General features: G+C 44.0%; 1 protein-coding gene across 1 annotated transcript; it reads right to left on the reverse strand.

Annotated features, from left to right (window-relative positions):
* Positions 1–2916: 2916 nt before the first annotated feature.
* CCDC83 (coiled-coil domain containing 83) lies at positions 2917–27033 on the reverse strand. The gene is made up of 10 exons (XM_065397426.1): positions 26948–27033; positions 17095–17179; positions 14963–15131; positions 12955–13122; positions 9243–9334; positions 7552–7620; positions 6056–6177; positions 4853–4947; positions 3957–4144; positions 2917–3093 (listed from the first exon to the last, which is right to left on the reverse strand). The coding sequence occupies exons 1-10, from the start codon at positions 27031–27033 to the stop codon at positions 2917–2919; spliced, it is 1251 nt and encodes a 416-aa protein (XP_065253498.1).
* Between the last annotated feature and the right edge of the window lie 354 nt (positions 27034–27387).

Raw genomic sequence — 27387 nt, forward strand, 5'->3', positions numbered from 1 at the left:
CGCAATCACCTCCTCTCCGCCTCCGCCCCCTCCCCTGAACGCTCCGCCCCTGCTTCTCCGAGCCCCCGCTTCCCACGAATCAGCCAGACCAAAAATTAAATAAGTGATGTATCAGAGGGGTAGCTGTGGTAGTCTGGATCTGTAAAAAGCGACAAAGAGTCCGTTGGCACCTTATAGACTAACCGACGTATTGGAGCATGAGCTTTCGTGGGTGAATGCTCCAATACGTCGGTTAGTCTATAAGGTGCCACAGGACTCTGTCGCTTTTTACAAATAAGTGATAGACACTCCTGGGGTGGTGAAGATTAACACTTACATAAAACAGATGCATAGCCATGTAATCCACAACTGCTTGGCTCAACAGGAAAATTATACAGAGAGGAGTCAATCCTGAGCACTCTGGCTGCAATCCAATTAAGCACATGCTTAAGGGCTTTGCTGGATGGGGGCCAAAGTACTTAGCACATTGCAGGACTGTGCTCATAAAGAGGAGTTTAGTGGATTCAAGATGTTTACACTTCCAGCCTATTAGCTTTAGTCCTTATCAAAAACTGCATTAAAATGTGCCTATTTATTTGACACACAGTGCACTGGGAGAATGCCAGCAGTGGGAGGAGGGCAGAGTTCAGGTAATTTGGGTAATGTCCATACTTCCTAATTATTGTACCCTTAACTCTGAATTGCCAGACTAACCTTTGCCACCTGGGTGAGAGGTTTGTGTGTTGGGATGTGAGATGGGTGGGGGCAACAGCTGACGGAGAGTCCCAGTTATCACCTGCCGGCTGCAGTGATGACAAGCCTATAGCCTAGAGCAGGGCACACGAGTGGAGAACAGACTCGGTCACAGAAGGCTCAAGGCTTGCAGTGAGAAGGTAAATTGCTTTGGTTCTGTTCCTGTAATTTAAGAGAAAAGCCTGTCTAACTTAGCTGGTCATGTAGTGTAAGATTAGATGAGACTGAATATGCATACAGGCTAGGCTGTTGGTTGTTTTAAAAGCTCTTTTTCCTCCAATGTTTTGTTCCAACTACTAAACAAACATACTTTGTTCTAACCAGGCTGTTGGTCACTGTGGCTCCTGAAAAAAGGAAACACAGATGTCCAAAGCCCAGTCAGGCCTGCAGGGCGATAGGCACTGGTAGACAGGAGGTACAGTACCCAGGTCCTGCTCAAAGAGCAGAAAAATCAGTAAGGCTACGTCTACACGAGAGAGCTTACAGCAGCACAGCTGTACCAATGCACGCACCACTGTAAGATCCCTTGTGTAGCTGCTCTATGCCGACAGGAGAGAGCTCTTCCGTCGATATAATTAATCCCAACGAGCTGTTGGCAGGAGTGCTTATGCCAGTGAAATTTACGTTGCTCAAGGGGGTGCAATATTCACCCCCCCCTTAGCTACATAAGTTTTGCTGACATAAGTGGCAGTGTAGACATAGCCTAAGGCACTCAGAGTGATCAAGGAGACAGATACACAGCCAGCCCCATAACCATGACAGGTCTGAACAATATGCCCAGCATGTTTTATAATCCTTTAATTCAGGGGTCTCAAACTCCCGGCCCGTGGGCCATCTGCGGCCCGCAAGCCTCCCCAGTGTGGCCTGTGGGGCTCCAGCAGTTTTGGGGCCCGGTCTCTCCCTTGGCCCCACTTGCCGCCCCCAGGCGCTCCCCCCTCAGGGACCCCGGCAGCGCAGCAATTCTGAACGGCATCTGCCTGCTCACTCCAGTGGCTGCCGGCCCCTCCCTGAGGCCCAGGGGCGAGGCGGGGTGAGGCTGTGCCCCTGCGGCCAATGGGACGCTGTGGTGGCGGTGCCTGGGGGCAGAAGCGCACGGAGGCCTGCCCGCCCCGCCTTGGAGCCCCAGGTAAGTGACATACACCCTCCCGCCCCCAAACTCCCTCCTAGGCCCTGCACCCCCTTCCCACACACCCCCTCAGCCCCCAAACTCCCTCCCAGAGCCAGCACCCCAGACCCTTCCCCCACCCAAACTCCCTCCCAGAGCCTGCATCTGGTCCCCACACCCCCTACTGCCCCCAAACTCCATCCCAGAGCCAGCACCCCAGACCCTTCCCCCACCCAAACTCCCTCCCAGAGCCTGCACTCCAATCCCCTACCCCAGACATCCTTCCCCACCCAAACTCCGTCCCAGAGCCTTAGGCAGGTGGAGGTTTTTTGGGGGGTGGAGTTTTTTTTGGGGGGGCGAGTTCTGGGCGGCATGAGTGACATTGGCCCACTGGGAGGATTTGAGGACTGGCACTGGCCCTAAGGTAAATTGAGTTTGAGACCCCTGCTTTAATTGAAGAATATATACATTTTTAAATCCACTTTCTGGTGTTGCAGTTTAATTTCATGCCATTTATTAAAATGTATCTGATCCTTCGATTTACAGAGGTGAAAAGAAAATCATTCAACCAAATATTTTGGCAATAGTTTGGATTATTCTCAACATATTGTACTTTGCTTAAACCGAGTAGTAAATACTTAGCAGCTTCCACCTTTTATGTCAGCCTACGTTTATCTGTTTGTAATGTCTAATCAAACTAGAATTCTGTATCTGGAAGACTGCAAGTAGGGACCATAGAAGTCAAATATTGACCCTGATCCTGCGTTAGCTACACCCCATCTACATTAGTGGGAGTTTACATTGCACAAGGAATGTGCAGGTTCATGCCCACCGTCTATAGTACTATGGAAAGAAACCTTTATATTAGCCATCTAGAGACATTCCTGTTAATGCAGCCAGCTATTTCAATTGTGTAATATTTAAATCTAATGCTTTAGGTACTTAAGAAAAGAGCTTCCATAAAGCATTGTGTCACAGATTACCTGGAAAACAGATCAAAGTTTTAATGAACTTCAAATTACATTTCTAAATGAGCAATATAAATTAGTCTATTTTTAACCAACCAGGACCTTTTGTTCCTAAGTAAATACAGATTTGATCATGCGGTATGTGATGTGGCCCTCTGATTTATAGGTATCAAAACTGTCTTCAAACTGGCATTTGCTTGACATTTCTCTCAATTCTTCATGAATAGGCATGGCTCTTCCCACTGCACTCATCAGTTTCGTCCCCAGGGGACCCAGTTTTGAGTATTCCTGGAGTTGCAGAAGAGAGAGGGAATATTGTTGTTCATCAGCAATTGCATGGCAAAAGAGAGGCACTTCAGAAGACTACTGTTTTCCTTTTTAAAGAGACTCGGTAAAGATGTCCTCAAGGGGTTCCATGTTCAACAATTTCCATATCAAATGTGCTTAGTTTACAAGTAAAAAAAGGTTCCCATTCCAACTGCCAGCCCTGCCAACTCAGTCTGGGATTCAATAGCCTTAAATACACTCTGTGCCCCTTTGCACTTACACCTGGGAAGCCCTAGTCCAAGGCTATGTCTACACTGCACAGTTTACAGCAGCACAGCTGTGCCACTCAAGCCTTGCCACCGTAAGGTGTGCCGTGTAGCCGCTCTTTGTCGGCAGCAGAGAGCTCTCCTGCCGACAAAATCAAACCAGCCCCAGTGGGGGGCGGTAGCTTTGTCAGCAGGAGGGTGTCTCCCACCGACAAGGTGTCTTTTTCACACCCCTGTCCGACAAAAGTTTTAATGAGAAAAGTGCGATGTAGACATAGCCCAAGCCTCCCCGCAGAGAGTGAGGTCTGGAAGAGGTGGCCTGGCCATTTACCCTTCCCAACCCAAACTTCAGAAAGGTCTAAGGCCCAGACAAAGGAGAGCACTTGAACCCACACATTACCCTTAATGGCACTTGGGGTGCAGTGTCTCTATGGCAGCATCTCCAACTCTTTTCATGGGGAGTGTCACCCTGGCTGCTTATACGGTATATCTATAATCCCAAATGTGGAAGCCAACAGCACCTTTCACCATAACAGTGCTGCTGGTAGCTCATTTCCTGATTTTAAAAAAGCTAGTGCCACAGTAAGTGAAAGAAGCCCCATTGATTTTATCCTTTACCTGGATATCTTTTTCATCTTCATACAATAGGTAGTTGAGAGCAGGAGCCATTGGCTCTCCCCACAGATCCTCATAGCTGTCTTCCTGCTTCTCGGCCTCTGTCTCAGACTGAGTATCTGAAAACACTTCCTTCTCTATGGCTAGGGGTGCTGTGCTCTTGGTGCTTTCATCTCCAGCATCTGTCTTTGCTTTTTGGGGGAAGTCCAATGAGATGTTAATGGGGTTATACTTTGTGAAGGTTAGAAATAAGGCTTATCATGGAAATTGTTTGTAATCTTTACTATGAGGTTGCCAGGGAGACTCCCAAATATACACTATGGACAGGTAAAAAAAGAGCAATGGACAAGAGTAAATAGTTTTATGCCAAATGCACATGCAAGCCGCTGAGATGCTGCTGCTCTACCCATAGCACCACTGTATATCGCACAATCCAGTGGAAAATCTCTCAAGTTGACAGTTAATTCCGCATGTGTCTTGGACAGACACACTGAAACCATCCTCTTAGACCATGGGCCACTGTACTGCTGGAGGGACCATCTTTGGGATGAGATGTAAGACAGTATATGATGATTCGTGGACAGTAAAAATCCAAGGCATCTTTTTGCACAAGGCAGTTGATCCTAGCATCCTGGCCTGGCCCAGTTCCATTTTGGGAAACTATATCCTACTGACCTAAATATCTATTTCACTTAATACAATAGTGTATTATTTTCTTCCTGTCCTGCACTGTGATGTAGAGCTGCTGTGCAGGCTGCTAACCCCGAGGTAACTGCATTTCAGTGGTAGATGAAATGATCACCATGTACACTAGAATGTTTTCAAAGGACTTTGCAGACAAAAAGTACTTAATGTAAGATTACTTATAAAGTTCCATGACTTCTTGACATGTGCATTACCTGCATAATCTCTACACTGTAGTCCTTCCAAGTCCTCACTAAGCAATTCCTCTCCTTGAACTTGCAGGCCAGCTCCCTGGGTAAGAAATAAATGCCTATGAAATTTAAAAACAAACAAACATGACATTAGAGCTCTGAACATATTTCCCTAGAAACTGGAACAATTAACGATGCCTTGTTTTCAGAAAAGACGTACTCGAAAAGCCAGCTAACATTTAACCACAAGCTCAGAATAATGCAATGGTTTAAAAATGTGATTGAGGCAGCCAGGTAGCTTAATGACTATGCTCTTTTGTATCCCTAATTCAAGTCTGCCATAAAATTCAAAGAAAACAAATGCAGTCTCGGATCAGTACACAGTCCAAACCAGAGCTGAAAGTCTTCACTTAGAAGCAGTCCAAGGTTCTTCTAGCAAGGAGAGTTAGAGACCCCCTTTTGTGGTTAAGATGTGACTGCTACAGCAGGGCTGAAATCCCGGGGCAGGGACAGTAAAGAGATGAGTGATAAACATAGCGTGTAACACCAGAGGTTATCATACCACATATGCTAAATTAATTCTCTTTTGGGGAATAAGTTAGCGCCATTAGATGTGAAGGAACTTCAGGCCGTGCAATGTACCCTTACAGTGCCATGCAAGAGCCTCTTCCTTATTTCTGCTTAGGACGGCACGTCATCTGCAGTACTCGGGACTGAAAAAACTAAATTAGAGCATTAGCCTTCACGCCCCCAAATATCTGAACCAACAATAAGGAGCTGTCCAGCCTGCACAGCTAGATATAGGGGGAGGTGTGGCAAGAAGGAATTCTTCCTCCGAGCACCATAGGACTGCAACCCTAAATTGTGAGCCTTGGGGGGTGGGGGGGTGGGAGGGGCGGCAAAGGGAGATCTGTACAGCAGGAGATAATCCAGTTTTGCTACCCCCACATCCTGATCCCTATGTGCTGGTGCATACAGAGTCACAAGGTAGCTGAGCTTCAAATCACACCCCCAACATCCTCAAATCCTGCCTCTTTTGAATAGGAAAGCTGCATTGGTTCTGCTGCCCAGGGACACTGAATGGCTGTGGAGGCAGCAGAAGTAGTTTCTAGGGCCCAGATTCTCAAAGGTATTTAGGCTTCAAATGCCCATTGAAATCAATGGAAGTTAGGTGTCTAAATACCTTTGAGGATCTGGGCCTAGGTCTGTAAATGGAACCATTCTTACCCCGATATTTTAAGATTTTGAAGTCTGCAGTTAAACAGGCTCCTAATCATATATATATTTTCTTCTTCTAGTAGCTGAGCAGATGCTTCCAAGTCACTTACTTCCTTTCGGTACATTTCAACCTGTCGCAGATGAGAAAAACATGAGGTAATCTTGAAAGAAAGGGGGACCTGCACAAAGGGTCACGATCCTGGAGCTTCCTGAGTTCTTATCCTGTCTCACAGTAGCTCCCTCTGTTGCCTTAGACAACACAGAAGGTCAAGAGGAGAACGACCTGGATGTATTGGTTGATCACAGGATGACTATGAGTAAGGCTGCGAGTCTGTCATGGACTTCTGCAGCGGCCGGTGCTGGCTCAGGGGCTGCCAGAGGCAGGCAGCCCGTAGGCCAGCAGCAGCAGTTTGGGTATGTGGGAGGGGGCTAGAGGTTGGTGGGACGTGAGGGGGCACTTACCTCCGTGGGGGGCTCCCCGGCTCCCACCGGCATGGTCCTGTAGCTACTCCTAGGCAGAAGGGCCAGGGGGCTCTGCGCGCTGCCCGTGACCGCAGGCCCCACCCCCGCAGCTCCCATTGACTGCGGTTCCTGGCCAATGGGAGCTGCACAGCCGGCGCTTGTGGCAGGAGCAGCATGTGGAGCCCCCTGGCCCCTCTGCTGCCTAGGAGCTGCAGGGACACACGGAGCCGGGTAGGGAGCCAGCCCCGCCAACCCTCCCCCCCCCAGCACCAGCAGGGGTCCCAGGCCACCTCCCCTAGCACAAGTGGCATCCCCGGTCCACCCCCTTCCCCCAGAGCACCTGCAGCCCCCCTGCCCAAGTTTTAGTTAGGGATATATAGTAAAAGTCATGGACAGGTCACGGGCCATGAATTTTTGTTTACTGCTCGTGACCTGTCCATGACTTTTACTAAAAATACCCATGACTAAAACGTAGCCTTAACTATGAGCCACCAATGTGATGCAGCCGTGAAAAAGGCTAATGCAGTCCTAGGATGCATCAGACTAGGTATTTCCAGTAGAGACACGGAAGTGTTAAGGCACTGGTGAGACTTCATCTGGAATCTGGAGCACCCACGGAAAAAAATTAGCGGGTGCCTATTTTATTGCAATATTGCAGCACCAGGCTTTTAATACAAATTTAAACTACATTCTGTAAATGTTTGAAGGACTGAGCCCTAAAATTGTATACTGGATGATCTCGTACATTTCTACTTATTAAACAGTTGATTGTATGGAGTTGATTGTATGCTAGTAGTCACTAGCAGGGCCATGATTCTGGCTGTCACTGCAATTGTGACAGGATATGCATCTTGACGTCTTGATGTCACAAACAGAGAACCTGTCTTTCCCTCACAACTGTGGCTTACTTAGGACAACATCCTGCTCACCTTTCTCGCTGAAGTCCTTAGAAGCCTACAATAAGAAGCAAAGTGATGACTACAGACCACCCCTAAATTCAAACCCTAATTATCATGGCGTGAAAAACCAGATACTGCTTTTACCTCTTCCTTCAGCCATTCGTTTTCTTCAATCTCCCTGTGACTGGTTTTGTCAATGTGCTTTACGGCATTCTGAGAAAACAGAATTTCAGATCTTCTCTGAAGACAGAACTTTGACAATGGCACATACTTGAGGAAAACATTTTTAATGGGCAGTAATATCCTCTAGGCAGGAAATATCCACACAGGGAACTAGAAACTGTGCAAGGTTCCCCTATACCATTCTCTTGTGAGACTTGAAGAGGCTCGGCCTTGGAGTAGGCAGGAGGGTTAGCCCTCAAATCAGCTATTCCTCACAGATGTTCCAGTGCAATGCAATTTGTGACCAGTTATTATTTCTGATATGAGTTTCCCTAAATAAGAGCTTTCTCCCTCCCTCCATATCTGCTATTTCTGATTTATCCTGCACTGAAGTCATAATCTTATCTGTGTGAAATCAGACTTTTGCAATGGAAGGAAGGCAATACCACAAATTCAGTGTTGTGACCCTGATCCTTTGGGGCTCCTTTCAGGTACAGAGGTCCGTACTAGTGAATTTGATTGCAGGATCAGAGATTTGTCTTCATTATTGACTCATGTAAGAAATGAACTAACAGGAATCCCTTGTTTAGCATCACATGTTTACAATCCATGGGTCTGATTCTCTTCTCACACCATTGTAAATCAAGAGTAACTTAACTGAAGTCAGTGAAGCTAAACCTCTAATCTTCAAAGGGATCTAATGAAGTGTGGGATCCTACTGAGGGACATACAAATCCATCAGCATAGATCACTTTGTTGATTGGATACTAACACTGGTATAAATGAGAGAAGAATCAGATCCCACAAATATTGATGAAATCTAACAGTTTGTTGTTAGACTACAGAAAACTGAAGAATGTTTTTCTAACTTTCTGACCATTTTGGTCCACTCTTGGATCAATCTTAATTCTTGAGTGAGAAAACAATATGATATAAAACTTCAAGAAAAGAACATACTAAGGCTTCAAACTTGCAAACACTTATGCACATGTTTAACTTCAGTGGGACTACTCACATGTTTGAAACTAAGAATATGTGTTTGCAGGAACAGGGCTTTGATCATTGCCAGTTTTGTTTCTGCAAAGACAGCATTCAGAAAATACTTATTCATGATTTTTTGAAATGTCAAATGTTATTTAAGTTGAAATTCTAAACTGAAACTCTGTATTTGCCTTTTTTTGTTCCGCATGTTCATGTTTACATTTATTTGTTGAGACTTTTTTAAATTGCGAGAAATATCAATATTTGGACATTAACATTTGTCTGTAAATGTAAAACATGCCACTTTCTGTATTTTTTATTACAAATTCAACATTTTATTGTAAATCCCACACTTAGAAATTTTCACTAATTTTTATTTTTCAAAATTAAATTCCCAGTAAAATGTCAAGTTCTTGAGTGAGCCTCTGTGCCTCCGTTTCCCCAACTGTAAAATAGGGATGATGCTACTGACCTTTGTAAAAGCTCTTTGAATGAAGAGCACGACAATACTGGTCAACAAAATATTTTACAGTTCATTTTATTCTGTTCCAGTCCATAAGATACCCTGTCATTCCACTAATGAAGGCCCATGCCAGTCTTTTTTTTTTAATCCAGTTTAAAATCAATAAGACGAGAATGAGTATTTTTAATCAAGACACGATTAGCATTCAGTATAAAAGCAGAAAAAGTACCTCAGTAGCCCATTCCTTCTTTTCGTTCATTTGTTTCTCAACCAATCTGTCCATTTTTTCTTTTGTCGTTTCCAGAGTATGTCTATAATATTCTTTCAAAAGCAAAGCAGAAGCCATTAGGTGACACTGATTCCCTCTGCAGATGATGAGATAACTGACTCGGTGTTACTGAGCTCATGGGACTCTACAGCCAGCATCTCTTTAGAGCATGTCGATATTGCAGTGAGGATGTGAGTGTAGCACAGGGAAGTGTACCATGCTAGGTTTACTCTAGCTAGCATGGGTAAAAAGAGTAGTGTAGATATGGAGGCACAGGCTTCAGCCTGGGTGAGCAATGCAAGTACAAATCCGAGAGGGAGTCAGATTACGTACCCAGGTGGCTAACCCAAGCCCCCATCACCACCAAGTCCTGTGCTTTGTATGATTTTATATCCTATACAGATAGGCTATATCTACACTATGAGCTAGGTATGTGCTTCCTCTGCTCATGTACACAGACTTGTGATAGCTCAGTGAGAGAGAGTGCAAGTATACATAACAGTGTAGCCCTGGTCTCACAGACAACAGCAGCAAAGGCGTGCAAACCCAACTGAAAATGGTGAGTACGTACTTGGCACTGCTCAGCCATGCCTCCGCTGTGTATACTCACGCTAGGTCAATGAAAGCTAGGATTAGTATATGTACATGAACAGGGGAATCACACCCTTAGCTTGTAGTGTAGATATAGTCTTAGACTTTTGTAAGGCTTTCACTTCATATTGCCCGACATTCTGATTAAAGAATTGGCACTATACAATATTAATAGAGCACACGTTAAATGGATTAAGAACTGGCCAACTGACAAATCTCAAAAAGTAATAGTCATTGGGGAATCATTATCAAAATCTTAACTTTGGTTCCCAGAAAGATAATGGAGCAAATAAACAAGCAATCAATTTGTAAGCACCTAGAAGATAATAAGGTGATAAGTGACAGTCAACATGGATTTGCCTAGAACAAATCATGTCGAAACAACCTAATATCCTTCTCTGACAGGCTGCCAAGCCTTCTGGATACTGAGGGTGGGGAGCAGTAGATGTGATATATCTCGACTTTAGTAAGGCTTTTGATACTCTCTCTCATGACCTTCTCATAAGCAAACTAGGGAAATATAGCCTAGATCAGTGGTTTTCAACTTTTTTCATTTGCAAACACCTAAAAAATTTTGAATGGAGGTGTGAACCTCTTTGGAAATCTTAGGCTACATCTACACTACAGGGGGGGGGGTCGATTTAAGATACGCAAATTCAGCTACGCGAATAGCGTAGCTGAATTCGACGTATCGCAGCCGACTTACCCCGCTGTGAGGACGGCGGCAAAATCAACCTCCGCGGCTTCCCATCGACGGCTCTTCCTCCCACCTTCGCTGGTGGAGTAAGAGCGTCGATTCGGGGATCGATTGTCGCGTCCTGACGGGACGCGATAAATCGATCCCCGAGAGGTCGATTTCTACCCGCCGATTCAGGCGGGTAGTGTAGACCAGGCCTTAGACATAGTCTGCGGACCCCTAGTAGTGGTCCATGGACCATGGTTGAAAACCAGTGTTCTATGGTAATGACAACCTTTCGCGGACCCCTTAGACAAGGTTCCCGGCCAATAGGAGCTGCAGAGCCCCTTGGCTGACCCTAGGCATAGGAGCCGGAGGGGGGACATGCTGCTGCTTCCGGGAGCCACACAAAGCCACAGCACATGCGGAGCGGGGCAAGCCCCCGGCTGGAGTGCCAGAGCGGGGCAAGCCCCAGACCCCGCTCCCTGGCAGGAGCTTGAGGGCCAGAATAAAACATCTGAAGGCAGATGTGCTCGGTACTCGCTGTGAATGGGGAGGCTCTGAGGATGGGCATAGGGCTGCCTCCATCAGAAAGTATTTTACTCTGACTTTACTATCCTTTCTGTAGTTTTGGACTTAAAGTCCCTGCATATTTGGTACTTGTCTTGGACATGAGGTTTTCCTAGGCACTTCAGGCACCTGGAGTGTGGATCACTGTTCCCAAATGGCAGGAACTTAAGAGTACAAAAAAGTACCCCAATAAAAGGAAAGCTACTATTAAACTATCCTAACACTAAAACTATTAGCTGTTAATCAAGTACCAACTATATACAACACTAGAAGCAAGGGAAAGCTTGTAGTAGCATGGTGAATGCTCCAACCTCCATCACAGGCAATAAGAAGGAACTGAGGAATGTTGAGGGCAGCTCGGCCATTTCTGCCATGGTCCAGCAGTGCAAGGGCACATGTGACACCTTGATGGGTACCATTGAAGTAAAAATCTCTGACAACTGTGCATTGGGCATACACACATCTGAAGTGGAATGGACATGTGCAGTCACCCAAAGAACCACCATCTTTTGTCTCTTATCTTAGCTTTTGACTGTAAGCTCCTTCGGGCAGGGACTGTCTTTGTGTTCTGTGTTTGTATGGCACCCAGCAAAATGGGGACCTGGGTGCATGACTAGGGCTCCTAAATGCTACAGCAATATAAATAATAGTAAATCTTTCTATAAATATGCTTTAGTTCAAACACATTATTGGATTAGATGCAAGAATCACTGTATGAAAGAGACTAGATTATCATAATGGTCTCTTCTGGCCTTAAAGATCTATGAATCTATATAAATGTTCACTCTATTTTCTGCTTTACATCTTGGTGCAATAACATTTTGAACTGATTTAAAACAGGGAAAAGACAAAGTGCAAAATACCAGTCTTTCCTTGGTAATTACTTAAAATACTAACTGACAGGCTAATATGCAATAGGAAAAACAGTTCAGATCTTTATCAAGATAAAGTATGTTTTCAGAACAATTACCCTGGGGAAGACAAAGAGAATAACTGAATGGTTCTTATCTGCAGCACTTGATGCTTGGTAATGGTTGGCACCGACTGTACTGGGACCATTCTCACAGTGGTGTCGCTGCCTGTCACTACCAGCTGCTTGGCTGTGGTAATGAATACTAAGAGTGTTACAAGGGGGAAAAAAATCAGGACTTTTTTTTAAATAATAAGACATAACACATAAATAACTGGCATATTATTTAAAAGTCCTCTATACAAATGAATCTATATAATGGTTTTATAGAGCACACACCACTATATCTAAGCTCTTACATATGCTCCATCAGAACTTAAACTGTGCCTTGAATTTGCACATATTCATGTTGGGGATTTTGCAAAGCCGCAGATACAGGACTTTGTTACCAGTAGGCTAAATTCAGTTCTTACGTAACCAGGTGAAGCTCCATGGGCACCTGATTATGCTAGATCTGAATTTCACCAATCCCAAAAATGATCTAAAATTTCTCCTGTGTTAAAGAAGCTTTCAAATGGAACCCTGTGAAGCATGGTACACGATGAGAAGCACTCAGCACAGTAGCACAAACCAACACTTTCAAACTAAGGTTCATAAAATTAGGCTCCATAATCTGTTTTTAGCCACCTATGTAAAAGCAGCCTGATTTTCAAAGGTATTGCACACCTGCAACACTCCCTGAACTTCAGTGGAGCACCTCGGAAAAGTATGTTGCTTTTATTTAGTTGCCTACAAACAGGTATATAGGTTTAAATATTTTGGCTTAAATGGATGTAATTAGTCTGAGCACAAATTACTTTCTGCAAATGAAGACTGTAGCTTATTTATGCACTATCTGTACTTGTATTGACCTTGCCGTAACTGACCTGTCATTTGCTCAAGGTCATCTTTGAGTCCGTGGATATCATTTTCTAGGAGCTTGATCTGTTTGGCATGTTCTCCACTTCCCACATTTTTGTACTCTAACCAGTAATCCTTCTCAGCCTGTTTTACCAGTAGTTTATGCTCAACTTCATTTATCCTGGAGTGTAGCTCTATTAAAATAACAAAACCAGAAAGGTGAATCCTTTTTTCTATCAATCAATTTTGTATCAATTTTTTTTCAGTTAGGGAGCTTTCAATGGGAGTGGAGGAGGAAATCTCATATCCTACAACTTATTACAAAATCCTGGCCCTCTACATTCTCAGGGGCCACCATTTTCCCTGAGGGCAGCTTGGTCTCACCTGGTTGGGAACAATAGGTGACCATGGCCATTTTGAAAGAGACCATTTTAAACTGAGGGCACCAGTCCTACTAAGAACAATAGGAAACGGCAGCCAGTTCGAAAGAGGGCAGTGCTGGGAATTTCTGTAGTAGAACATTATTCCTCAGCCTCTGAGGAAAAAGAAACTTTCAGCTGTGAAGCATAACAGCAATAAATGGCTACTAATCTTAACAAAAAATCTCTGCATGTAGTCAATGCACAACATTTCAATGAGTTTTAACTACATGGAAAATTTGAAGAGTTTGTATTATTCCATTATAACTTGAGACATAAAAGGACCAACACAGGGTGCCTAATTTCTTACAGGAATCATTTAAAATTAATTATAACTCAAACCAATAAACGGATTTACTGATTTATTTGTAAATTCCCAGACAATTAATTCTATACTCAAAGAGTAAGTTCTGTAATTTTGGGGAGGAAAAGCTGTATTCTTTCTATGTAACCAATAGGTTGAATCTCTGTGTCACATGGTGACTGGCCCTTAAGTGAAGATGAGGGGTCCAGTCCCACCAGTAACACACTTCACTCACTTTCCCACGTGGAGAAAATGAGCAAAGTCACATGAGAGGCAGGTCATGAGGCTAAATCAGGCTTTCTGAAGTGGAGATAAGGCAGAGGATTGTGGAGAGCCAGTGCTGGGAATTGATGCTTGTTGGAGACTGGGAAGAGACCCAAACGAACCCCCCAAAGGAGGGTCTGAGGCCCCATGCGGGAGGGGAGGGAGGCAGGCAGACGAGCGGGGTGAGGAGGCAAATGGGGAGGCGAGTGACGGGGGGAGGGCGAGGAAGAGCCCCTCTATCAGAACCTCCCCCTCCCCCCAGCCCCTCCTGCCCACCGGCGGGCCCCGCCAATCAGCGTTTCCCCTCCCCCTTCCAGCACCTACCACCTGCCACGGATCAGCTGTTTCGCAGCGTCAGGAGGCGCTGGTAGGGGGAAGAGAGAGGAGCGGGGGTGCAGCGTGCTTGTGGGAGGGGGCGGAACTGGGCAGGGAAGAGGCAGGGAAGAGCCGGGGCAGGGGGGCAGAGCCTTGGGGGAAGGGGTGGAACTTGGCAGTGAAGAGGCAGGGTGGAAAGAGGCAAGGAAGAGGCGGGGCGGGAAGAGGCGGGACAGGGCCTTGGGGGAAGGGGTGGAATGGGGGCAGAGCTGGGGGGAGCACTCCCCGGCAGATTAGAAACTCAGCGCCTATGTCCGGGCCCTGCTCCCCCATAGGGATGGTCTGAGGGAAGAGACTGAGCAGAGCCAGGGAAGGTGGAAAGCTGATTCCAGAGGGCAAGCTGAAGAGTTCTGAAATCAGATGAAAAGACAAAGCCCTCAGGAAGGAGGGGGCTGTGCCCAGTTTGAGACTGAGGGTGGAAGGCCGTGCCATGGTTTTTCAATGTGGATACCCTTCAGGGAATTTTTCTTTACTGACTTTGCTGGCCAAAACACTGTAGCAATCAAACCAGGCTGGAAGGTTGGGAGATGCAACTTGAGTGAGGGGAAACTGAGGAAAATGCTAGCCTGACACCAGACTGGGGTTAGGTGGTGCTGCTTTAGTACAAAATTCAACTCAATCCTAACTATGGAAAACTGCAAACTGCACTTCCATAACTAACTTACTACTCACCTTTCAGAAGCAGTTCTTGGTCCTTAACATACTGCCATTTCTCCCTCATTGCTGCCTCTACATCATCCCTGGTTACAACCTCCTTTTGCTCTAGTTCTTTGTCCTGTGTTTTCAAGTTGCTTAGCAGACTGCGGATGTGTCCCAGCTGTTCTTCCTTCAGATAGTCATTCTACGAGAGGAACAAGAGTAAGATACATAATAAAAGGGGTTTAAAATCTCTTCCTGTGTAACAAATTGAAATATCACTTGGATCTGTGACAACATGGTCCCTTGCAAAAAGTAGAGTTGAAGGTGTTTTGTAAGTCCCAGAAGTTTCTAACTAAGCACAAGCCTGTTACCACCAGGAAAAGGGAAACAAATGACTGTTAGTCTGCTCAATATTCCCATTGCTGAGAATATAGGCTGCATGTTGCGTTTTAACAATAATACTTATTACTGACTTATTTGCTTAGATTCAGCAGAATTCTGGGCACCATACAAACATTCCTTATAACAACATACCACATAAGTTCTATCACCTTTGTTTTACACATGATGAACTAAGACAGTGAAAGGTTAAATGACTTGCTTACAGCCACAGAAGAAAATTAGCATCACAGTCAAAATTAGAACTCCGGGGTTTTCTGGTTCCCGTGTCTATACTCAGATCACTACACCATGTCTCTCTATCATGTCGCCCAAACTCTAGTTGGAAACAGTCTACAGCTACCAATTTAGTGAGTTTGCTTCCAATGCCACACCATGAGAGATCTAAGTACTATACAAGCCAAATACATAACAATGGGAATCCAATAAAATACACAGCCAGAAAGCATCAGAGACACTTGGCTTCTCAAAGGATCAATGCCCAACTGACCAGAGAAATGGGGTGGAAAAAAGAGGGAGCCCAAAGCGCTGTCAAAAGTAGGCTAACTGAAACAAATGGTACTGCAGCATACTCTAAAATATCCTCCAAGAAGTAAAAAGTGAAAGGAGTCCCATGAGAGACCATGAGTTGGCTGCTAACTAGGGGGAAAAATCACAAGAGACTACAGCTGTCGGTGGAGAGCAGAGCCAAATTAGCTGCTCCCAGTGATGTCAGCAGTACACAGCTGGAAGAGAATAGATGCTGCAGGAATTTGGGAAACACCAGCCACATGAAGCTACAGCTCTCCTAAGAGGAGACTTAAAATCAGTGGCCTAATCACACTCTATCACTTAGTAAAGCGCTACAAACAGAGGGCAAGGGGAGGATAGGGACCTTATTGTCCACTTCACCTTCTGGAAGAAGCCTAGTCTGCAAAACTGTTTGATTGCCAAGGTCCAACTCTTTCATTTCATTGAGAGTCTCTCTTGATCAATACATTATATATATTTCTGGAGTTCAAAGTTCACTGTGCTCTGATATCAACCTAATTGGGCCTTGTACTAAATTTCTCTTTGAAGTGTGAACAGTGACCATGTAAAATTAGTACCCTGGGGTTCCATGTTTCTTTCTTTGTTTCTAAAGTGACTCCATGTGGTTAATTTACAAGTAAGTTATTTCTCTATCTGGCAACGTTGCAAACTCAGCCTGGAGAGTTGAGCTGAGCTCTTTTCCTCATTTGTCACTATATTTGAGGTTCTGAAGGCCACACTAGTCCCTCATTTTCACTTGTGCAACTCCACTACATCAGAAGTGATTATAAAAATGGCACCTTCTTATTCAACAGATCTGTATTCAGAGTCATTATCTGCTCACTTAAATGACAGAAATAAGATCATACTGATTTTTATTCCTCTTAACCCTGCACAGCCAGCATGGGTAATAGAGAGGGAGTTGGATTCTATTTCTTCTTGTCAAACAGCCACAGAATTGTTTACTAAGTTCCAAATCATTATACCCTCCAACCCATTTTTACAGTTATTTTTAGAGCAGAACTGCACTTTGTTACATATAATTTAGAATGACAAAATTATACCTCCTTAAGCATATAAAGTGATTCACTAACCTTGTTTTCAAAAGCCCACTAACCTAGGCTTTGCAAAATATTAATTGCTACCAATACACTTATTGTAACTACAGTATTTAGTTTGCAATGACACATGATTTAGTTTACTAGCTAAAATACACTAGGGAGCATGAGATGGGAAAGAGATGCATGTTTACTTACTCTTTCATGATATTTTTTGTTCTTTTCTTTCAGTTGCTTTAGTTCAAATAGAAGCTGATCAATTGTCTCTTCTTTTATCTGAATTCTGAGGAGAAAGAAGCATGTATGAAGAGTCATAATACAGCTACAGAAGAGAGAGGGAGCGAGTAGTTATTTTAAAGTAAGTTAGATACAAATACTAGTTAGTGCTTTTTGCCTGTAGATCTCAAATTGCTTTGCTAAGGTGGGTAAGCATGGTTATCCCCATATTACTGGACCACAGAGCAGTTAAGTGACTTCCTCAGCATCACACAGTGAGCAAATGACATAGTCAAGAGTAGGACCCAGGTCTCTTGACTCTGTCAGCTTCCCTATTCCCAGGATCATGCTGTCTCCCTAATAGGCCAATGCCTCTTCAATGCAGAATTTTGAGTGGGAGGTGGGAAACTCCATGGGTGTCTATTCGCAGATTCTTCTAAGTTGTCCTGCCAAGGGTTGGAGTTTGCTCCCTGCAGAAACAGCTGGGGATTCGGCTTCCTGAACACCTTACAAACTATGCATTCCCTGCTGGTGGGCTGCACTGAAACACGCAAACATATGCTTGTGCATATACACACACAACTTGTAACTGCAAAAGAGGGAATTATTTAATAGTTTGGCCTGCAGTAACTTTCTGTGCAGATATTTGGTCAGACCAGACGTGATCATGCAGAAAGGCTGTTACCCCAACTGTGTGGAAGGCTTCCTTGCTGTTTGGGGGACAGGAGGCTGTGGAGAGCACACAGCAAGCTTGCTGTTCTCACCAGCCCTGTCACAATTTGCACAGCAGAGGTTAGCATGTGGCCACTGATTGCTAGATAAAAAAATAGTGACCTATCTTTCTGTAACTGTATCAGAGGGGTAGCCGTGTTAGTCTGAATCTGTAAAAAGTAACAGAGGGTCCTGCGGCACCTTTAAGACTAACAGAAGTATTGGGAGCATAAGCTTTCGTGGGTAAGAACCTCACTTCTTCAGATGCAAGTAATGGAAATCTCCAGAGGCAGGTATTAATCAGTATGGAGATAACGAGGTTAGTTCAATCAGGGAGGGTGAGGTGCTCTGCTAGCAGTTGATGTGTGAACACCAAGGGAGGAGAAACTGCTTCTGTAGTTGGATAGCCATTCACAGTCTTTGTTGCAAATTTGACACCATCAGATCAGGATTAAACAAAGACTGTGAATGGCTATCCAACTACAGAAGCAGTTTCTCCTCCCTTGGTGTTCACACATCAACTGCTAGCAGAGCACCTCACCCTCCCTGATTGAACTAACCTCTTTATCTCCATACTGATTTATACCTGCCTCTGGAGATTTCCATTACTTGCATCTGAAGAAGTGAGGTTCTTACCCACGAAAGCTTATGCTCCCAATACTTCTGTTAGTCTTAAAGGTGCCACAGGACCCTCTGTTACTTTCTGTAACTGTGGTTCTTCAAGATATGTTGCACATGTCCATTCCACGGTAGGTGTGCACATGCCCCAGACACAGCTGTCAGAGATTTTTTTCCCTCAGCAATACCAGTCAGGGTGGCTTGAGCTCCCGCTAGTGCCACACACCCCGGCATGCTGGTATAGGTGGGCAGGGCTGCCCTAAAACCCCTGAGTTTCTTCGGACCAGATAGACTTTGAAGGAGAGGAAAGGCAGGTGGGCTGTGGAATGGACATGTGCAACACATTTCAAAGAACAACAGTTACAGAAAGGTAGGTAACACTTTTTCTTCTTTGAGTGATTGCACATGTCCATTCCACTGTAGGCGACTCACAAGCAAACTCGCATGGAGGTCGGCCGGGAGTCTAACTGAACAGTGATTATAAGAGAATCTGTCTGAAACTGGGACTCTCTGGTCTGATGGGAAATGGCATAAGAGTGTGGACTGATGACCAAGTCGCTACTTTACAAATGTCTACAATCGGCAATTGTGCCAGGAAAGCCACCGAAGTTGCCTGTGCTCAAGTAAAATGCACCAATACTCTAACTGGTGGGGTTTATTAGCCAGTTGGTAACAAACAAATGCAAGAAGAGATCTAGGATGAGATTCTCTGCATGGAAACTGGTAGGCCCTTAACGCTGTCTGCAATCACAATGAACTGCGTGGAGGATCTAAAGAACAGTACCCTAGGTAGAAAACTAAAGCCCTTCTCACATGCAATGAATGAAGTTTTTCCTCATCTCTGTGCACATGGGGTTTTGGAAGAAGGTCAGCAGATAGACTGCCTGGTTAACATGAAAATTAGAGACTGCTTTGGGGGAATTTTGGATGAGGGGAGAGATGGGCTCTGAAACCAGGGCTCTCAACTCGTCCAGCCTTCTGGCAGAGGTAACTGCCACAAGAAATACTATCTTTATAGAGAGGTGAAGGAGAAAGCAAGTTGCAAGGAACTCAAAGGCTGGTCCCATCAACTTTGCTAGGACTAAGTTCAGATCCCAAAGAGGGATCTTGTATGTGGGGTTACAATCTGACTAAGTTTGTTAGGAACTGGGTGACCATGTGGTTGGAGGAAAGATATCTACTATCCACTGAGACATGGAAGGCCGAAATAGCTGCCAGATGCACTCTTCTCATAGGAATAGCTGGTGCCAGGGTTCGAGCATCTGAGTCTGCGCTATCCAAACAGTCCTGGAGACCGGTCCTGGAGACCAGCTTCCCTCGTCAGCCATTATTGCAAACTCCTGTCTACAGTCCTCTGTTAACTTGTTTTTAAATTTTATAACTTTCTCCCTGAGGGTCAAGTCATAGCAACTCAGGAGTGCCTGTTGGTTTACAATCCTAAGTCACAGACTTTCTGAGGAATAAAGTTTCTGACCAAACAAATACAGTCTCTGAGTCTTTGCCTTTCAGTGTGGAAGCTTGTTGTGCTGTTTTTCCTGCTCATTGGCAGGGGTGGGAGGATGAGTGTGAAAATATTCGTAGGCTTTAGAGGAGACAAAACATGTCCTCTCAGCTCATTTTGCTTTGGGGTGCAAGGAGGAGAGTGTCTACCAAAGAACCCTGACTGGCTCCATGGTGGCTTCATTAATTGGTAAAGCCACCCTGGCCAGGATAGTTGACACCAAAATGTCCACCAACTTGTGAGGGCTTTCATTCACCTCTTCTGCCTGAATGTTAAGTACAGAGGCCACTCTTTTTAAAAGATCTTGATGAGCCCTGGCAGTGGTGAGTCACTTGACTGCTCAATAGCTTCGTCTGGTGATGAGGACGAGGAAGCAATAGGCATCTGAGGTGGTGATTGGTCTATGACTTGCGGTGGAGAAGCTGCCCAAGTGATTTCTGGCTGCTTGGTACCAGTCTCAGTACCACTTCCTGGAGAATGGTGCACTCAATGCGGATATCTTCGGTGCATGATAACGAGTGAGATGGCTGAGGGGAGGTCCTAGCTGGAGGGGGGACGTCCCATGATGTCCAATACGGCCACTGGTATGGGCCTGGAACCCATCTTTGCCTGGGCAATTGACCTTTAGAAGGAGGTCAATGCTGAGGTTGCTGCACGGCCTATGGTCCCAAAGTCTCTTATGGGGGGTATTTTCTCCATCCTGGATGGCATACAAATGACCTCACCTCTGAGTCCGAAGAAGAAAAGTCAGATACTTCTGACAATTTACGGGCAGATCCAGATGGGACTGTGAGAGGTAGTCCGAGCCTGGGGATGGCGGGGCCAGGAAAATCACTGGAGGCTTTCCTCTCCACAGCATGGGCCTTTGCGGAAGCTTGGGTAGCGGTACTACAGAATCTCGATGCGGTGAGGTATGAGCCGTAGACATCAGTATCAGCTGCAGACCTTCTACCTGCCAGTGATACCAGTACTGAGAGGTTAAGCAGGTCCCTTGCAGCTGCATATGCCTCCAGCATGGTTGGGAGTGGCACTATTTGATGGCTCCGCAAAAGTCTTCAGGGGCTGGCCTCGGCAGACCTGGCAGAGGCTCGGGAGGCGGCAATACCCTTTTGGGAGATGACAAGTGTTCCTGGAACAGCCACTTCCCTGAATGCTCTGTAGAGTCTCCGCCTCTGTCTGACTTCAGTACCAACATAGTCAAGAGAGATACCAAACCTGAGGAAGGCCCAAGTCTTTTCTTCGGAACTGGCAATGGGAATGAGGAGCCACAGACATCTCTTGTTGAGTGCTCCATAGTGAAGCTGATGAACTTGGGGTGGTTTCCCTGCGTGACGATTCTGGTGGGGGGCAAAACGCTGCCTCCATGAGCAAGCATTTGAGTCTTGTTCCTCTATCTTTTTGGAGCAGAGCTTGAATCTTTTGCAGATGTGACCTCTGTCACTAATGTGGGATTCTCCCAGATATTTCAAGCAGGGTGGGAGTGGGTTGCTGACCGGCATGGGTTTAACACATGTCTGGCAGAACTTAAACCCCGGCAAACGAGGCATCGTTCCGGTACCAATCCCAGTACCAAATGATAAAAAGTGGTCAAAAAAGACTTAGAACGCAAACCTAGCACTAAAAAACGTAGTAGTAGTTTACCACAGACAGGATCTATACAGAAAGAAATGAGGGAAGCACTTGACTTAACAAGTCTGGAATTGCTCCAGCAACCGCCACTAGTGGTAAGACGGAACTGAGGGGGTTCAGGGCCTCGCCCTCTTATACCGTATGCAGGGGGGCATGGTGAACTGTTCACAGGGTGCACACAAGCCTACAGTGGAATGAAATGTGCAGTCACTGAAAGAAGAACTTCCCAAACCTTGATGAGCTGCTTCCATGAGTCTCCCTGTGGCACTTGCCTAAGAAACTGCATTTCCTATTTTACAATTTTATTTCTACAGGAAAGAAAGAGGAGGGATTAGGAGTATAAATAAACCATACTGACTGCAGGTCTAACAGCAAAGCACCTTGGTATGCTGATGTATAACATTCTGTTGTATTGACTGTACCGATATAGGACAGGCATAGTAGTCCAGTTATCTAGTTTATCATGCAAACACTGGGCCACATTTTCAAGGGCTGTTTCCACAGCTGGGGCCAGATTTTCAAAAATGCTTTACACCCAGCAGCTCCCACTGTGATACTTATGGCTAGATTTTCAAGAGAGCTCCGCATGCAACATTCTGAACTCTGAAAATCTGGCCACTTGCTTTGGTGCCTAAATGGGAGCAGAACTTTTCTGAAAATCTGGCCCAGTGAGCCTAATGCAGTATTTCTTGCTCATCCACACTTCTGTTAGCTTCCAGGGGAGCGCTGAGTAAGTAAGAAATGCAGGCTCAGACCTGAAAAGTAATTTATTCTGAATTTGCTGATAAGCCTAGCCCAGTGAACCAGCTCACAACATTCATACCTCCTGCTGGATGACTTCTTTTTTTGTTTTGTTTTGGTTATCCACTGATCTCGTAAAGGCAACTTTTTCCAGTGGTCCATATAGCCTATGTCTACAGTAAGAGTGCTTTACAAGTATATAGGAATACTGATATACTATACCCATAAAACACTACCGGGTGTGAACATAGCTTACACCAGCAAAGCTGTGCTCTTATCAGGATAGCTTATTCCACGCACCCCATGCACACAACCCTGCGTGAAACAAGCCATACCAGTAAAAGTGCAGTTTTGCCAGTATATGCTGTGTCCGTACTACTGCCTTTTTTCAGCACATCTGTGTTGGTCAGGGATCTCACCTCTTCATATTCCTGACCAATATAGCTACACCAGCAGAAATCTGTAGTGTAGACACAGCCAATTCTCTCAAGATCTGAAATCTCCTAACATTAGATATATTAGGTTACTAGTTATGTTAATTTCCAAAACCATATTTAATCTATGTCATACCTCTTTCCAGAACTGTCTTATCCTGGGGCCCAAAAAAGGCATGTGTAACCAATTACAATTAGATCCTCTACTGTTCCAAAAAGTATCATTCTCTTTTTTTCCCCCATTCCTACTAGTGTGTATTGAGTCGAAAAGAGATTTTTTTTCCCTTAATAAGTTTGATCTGGATTTAGTCATGTACGTTACAAGTTATCAGCATTGCATCATCTGCTATCAATATGCCACTCTGAGTATCTGCTCCAAGGCATTCTTCAGATCCTCTTTTTAAGGATTTTAAGAGGAAAGTATATATTGAAGACATGGAGGAGTCTTTGGCTACAGTAAAAATGTACTACAGATCAAAGAGATTATGGTTCGGCAGCATGCTATGCCCATTGTTTACTAATTTACAATTTAAATTACATTCATTTTATCAAAATTCTTCTGGTCTATTTTGCTATTCTGAACATTGATGCTGATCTTAATTTCCATCATAATGGGTGAAGGAAGCTTCAATGGGACCTCAAGGCTGGCCAATCGGATGGTATTAATGTCTCTGTTTTTGTTTTTTCAGTATCAAAAATATGTAGATGTATAATACATTTTCAGGGTTTTTTGTTACTATACGTAACTTTCTTACCCTGAAAGTGCTGTCTATTAAAATGTCAGATTCAAAGCACTAGTGAACATGCTTGATTAACAATCTCTTTGGTACTGTTTTTCTGGAATAATGTATATTGCATGCAATATTTTATAATACGTAGAGAGCAGTATTAAACCACACTAAAATCCAGTACCAAAATGGTCTGGTAACTCACCTGTGGCACATCACAAGGCCCCACTAGTTCACAAGTGAGTTGCTACTATCATTGAATTAGGAAACTCTATTAATGATGCAAAGAATAGCAAAAAATCTATGAACAGCAACAGTAGGAAATTTCAACCCAAGGGAGAAAAAGCAGATGTGGAAGTTTTTTAAAACTTGACAAATTAATCCTCAAGATACACCTGAGAGGTAGGTTCCTACGTATCATTATGCTCATTTTTACAAATAAGAAAACTGAGGCAGATGTTAAGGCTCTGATTTACAGAGGTACTGAGGAAAAAAATAAGATGTGCATATCTCCCACTACGGTATTAGGAGATTAAAAAATAAATTAGTGCAATTCCCATGTCAATGGAAGACTCTCCTGACAAATGAGTCATCTATTTGGATGTTGGAACTGCCAAAACTGTGAACTGAAAAGAAAGCTATTGTTTTTCTCATCCTAATAACATATTTGGCTGTTTTTTAGAGGGATGATATATTGCTTTGTTTGTTGATTTATTGGGCCATATTCATCCCTATCTTAACTCAGCTGAATCTGGTCTGTTACTCTATGGGAGCTCCCAGTGTGCTCCTTGCAAAATGCTAAATAAAGTTCATACAGTTCTACAGAAAACCTACACAAAGTCCTGCAAACTCTGGCAAAATACACTCGATCTGTAGGCATCTGCTATTCTGCTGTCTGGCCTTGTGTTCCTTTTCCAGACATTGAACTAGTACTTGTTATTCTTCAAATGTTGATGTGAACTGTTGAATGTTTGCCCGCTGCTGGGGGGGTTTTCCTTTCAAATTAAGTCTGATAAAAGTCACAGAGCTAAATATTAACTTGTTCTCCTGTCATTCATCTTCCAAAAAAATCAGACAGCTAGTAAGTCAGGTTATTTAATAATATATTGGTATATTCTCCTCTCTCCTCCCTTCTTCTCTTCTGCTTTAACATTTTTCACTTTAGGGCTTTCCCTCCATCATTTTCAAAGTCAACAGAGGGCTGCCAAACATGCAGCTTTTCTCAGTGCAAGTAGCTTACAATGAAGGAACTTTCCACGTGGCCATGTCCACAACTACAATCTTTAACCATGACCGTGTAACTTAGAGGTACAGTCACCATAACTGGTTGGTTGCAAGTAACACTGTTTAGTTTGTGTCCACACAGCAGCTTTTTCTGCCATCATGACATCTGTGTTTGTGTGGCCACACCTACCAGGCAGGTTACCTGAATCCATACAAGTGCACGCTGGAGAAATCCGTTCAGCTATCTTTTATTGCCTCAACAAAGAACAGAATGCCTCAAGGACATGCAGACAGATGCAGGGAGCAAGGCATGCTGGGATGCCTTCCCTAGGAAGTAAGATCAGTCACACTGGTTACACAAACACGGTTTGGGAGGCCTATCTCCACTGAAAACGGGAATAGTGTGCTGAACTGGTTACAAGAAAGCAACCAAGTTCCAAATATGCCTCTAGCAGGGAAAAAATACTGTTAACTGTTATGCTGATTAACCAAGCAGGAAGTGTGGAGCTACAAACTGTCTTCAGAGCCAACCCTGCCAGTGACAGGTTACAGATTCAATTCAAAGTTGTAGCATGAACAGGCCTTTAATCTGCTATGGGTCTTGATGGATTCTGTGCCGCCATCAGACGATGTTATCCATAATAACCAGGGATTGTACATTTTGACATGATTTTGTGGGATATCTGATTGCATAGCTATGGGAAGAGGGAGGACTAAACTTAGTTACAGAGGCACAGTTGGGGTGTCCAGCCACACAGTAAAATATGTGCTCCCAACCAGTTACAGGAACTGAACATTATTTGTAGCAGGGGATTCAGATGCTTAAGATTAACCAGTCAGTAACAAATTATTATCAGTGTGATGAATGCAAATAAATAATGCCTTTAGCCACATGTGCCACTAACCAGTTAGTAACCTGACAGAAGGTTCCGGTGTAGGCAGGGCCAACGATGCTGTCTCTTTGTAACCAACTTTCCATCTGTTTCTCAAATCCTGGAGTGATTTATCTGTAGTCCAATGATGCTTAGACAGAGCTGTTAAGGCTGCAATTTTGCCCTGGGCTCTAGTTCTACTGAGGATGCTAAATAACACTGACTCCTAAGAATTATTTTGTTGCTGTTTTTGATCTTTGTTAATACTTCAAAGCAATGACGACTCATTAACTGCAAGGCAACGGTAATTTGAATCTGTCTTTGAAAAAAAATCCAGGAGGAGCACAAGAGAGAAAGGAAGGAGTCTATGATTTGGGGAAGATCATTTCTAGATTATCTATTTTAGGAGGTATATTTGTGAGATTCAACAGGATCCATCAGGGTTTTTGTTGGCACTGGAAACTTTTCAGAAAACTTTATCACTGGGCTTTAAAAGAGGAATCTCTGACCCTCATTCTGCTCTCACTCGCATCGGTTTTACACCAGCATAACTATTGATTTTACATGAAATAACTTCTGATTTACACTGCTGTAAGTGAGATCAGAATTAGGTCCTTTATATTCACTGAAGAATGTCTGTGGGCTGGATATTTATCCCATTAAGGCTGCTCTTTATTTTATGGGATTTTCCATGGGTAGCCTAAGGATGACACAGGGAGAGTGCCATCTTGAGCTCATGTGATTCCCAGCTCCCAGAACGGCCCCCGTAGGGTCTTGGGCAGTGGCACAACTTTAAGTACCCCTGAAGCTGCTCTGTTACTTCTTTGGACCAGACTGGTGCCTGGCAGCATGAGGATCTGGGGGATGTAAAGATATCTCACAGCCTCCTTTGTGCCCCACCCTGCGCTGCACCAGGGGACCAAACTGCCTGCCCTGAGAATCTGGCCTAGTGACTTCATATCCATGTGAAGTCTAGGAAATCCTAGAAATGTACAATTACCAGAACCAGATGTCAACTTCAAGATTTTTTTTATCAAATATTTACTATTAACAGACAAAAAGCCCATTATGTACAAGTGTATAGATATGTTGCTTTAAAAAAAACTTTTTGAGGACATTCAAGCAAGCGAAATTCCTAATTTCTAACCCGAGGAAAAAAGAAAATGTTTGACCCATTTTAAATGTTTTTTTCCCATATGCACAGGTTTACAATCTGTACATTGTATCACAAAATAATATTAAAAAATCACAATCATCACATTTCTCCGTGTTAAAACAGCAAATATTTCGACTGACTGAGGTAAGTGCTATTTGCTGTCTGTTTTACAAGTGACATATGTTTTATACAACTCGAGAATTTAAATTTATGAAACATACTGAAATGCCAGCAGAGCTTCTGGGAAAGATGATCTAGCTTCTTTAAACTGCCCAACCGGATTTTCTTTTTTCTTCTTCTTTCCCATGTTTTATGCTGCATGTGTACTGGAATTTAGAACATATCTAAGAAAAACAAACAAGGGAAATTAATGATCTATATAACTTCACAGTCTTACCTGGCTGTGGCACCTGCAACAAACAGCTCTCAAAAAGTGGATGTTTTATCAGCAAAAATAGAAATAGTGAAATAATATTAAATCACCGGCTAAAACAAATCACTTTTCCAAAAATCTTTTCAATTTCAGATAGGTTATTTTTTCAAAAACCTAATATTAAAAAGTTACTTGGGGAGGTAAAAATAATAGTTTAGAAAACAAATTTCCTTACCTATGTTTACAAACAGCAGCGTGGTCTGAAGTAAACTGATGAAATTCAATAAG

The sequence above is a fragment of the Emys orbicularis genome, chromosome 1 (genome assembly GCF_028017835.1).
Source record: "Emys orbicularis isolate rEmyOrb1 chromosome 1, rEmyOrb1.hap1, whole genome shotgun sequence".
Classification (NCBI taxonomy): Eukaryota; Metazoa; Chordata; order Testudines; family Emydidae; genus Emys; species Emys orbicularis.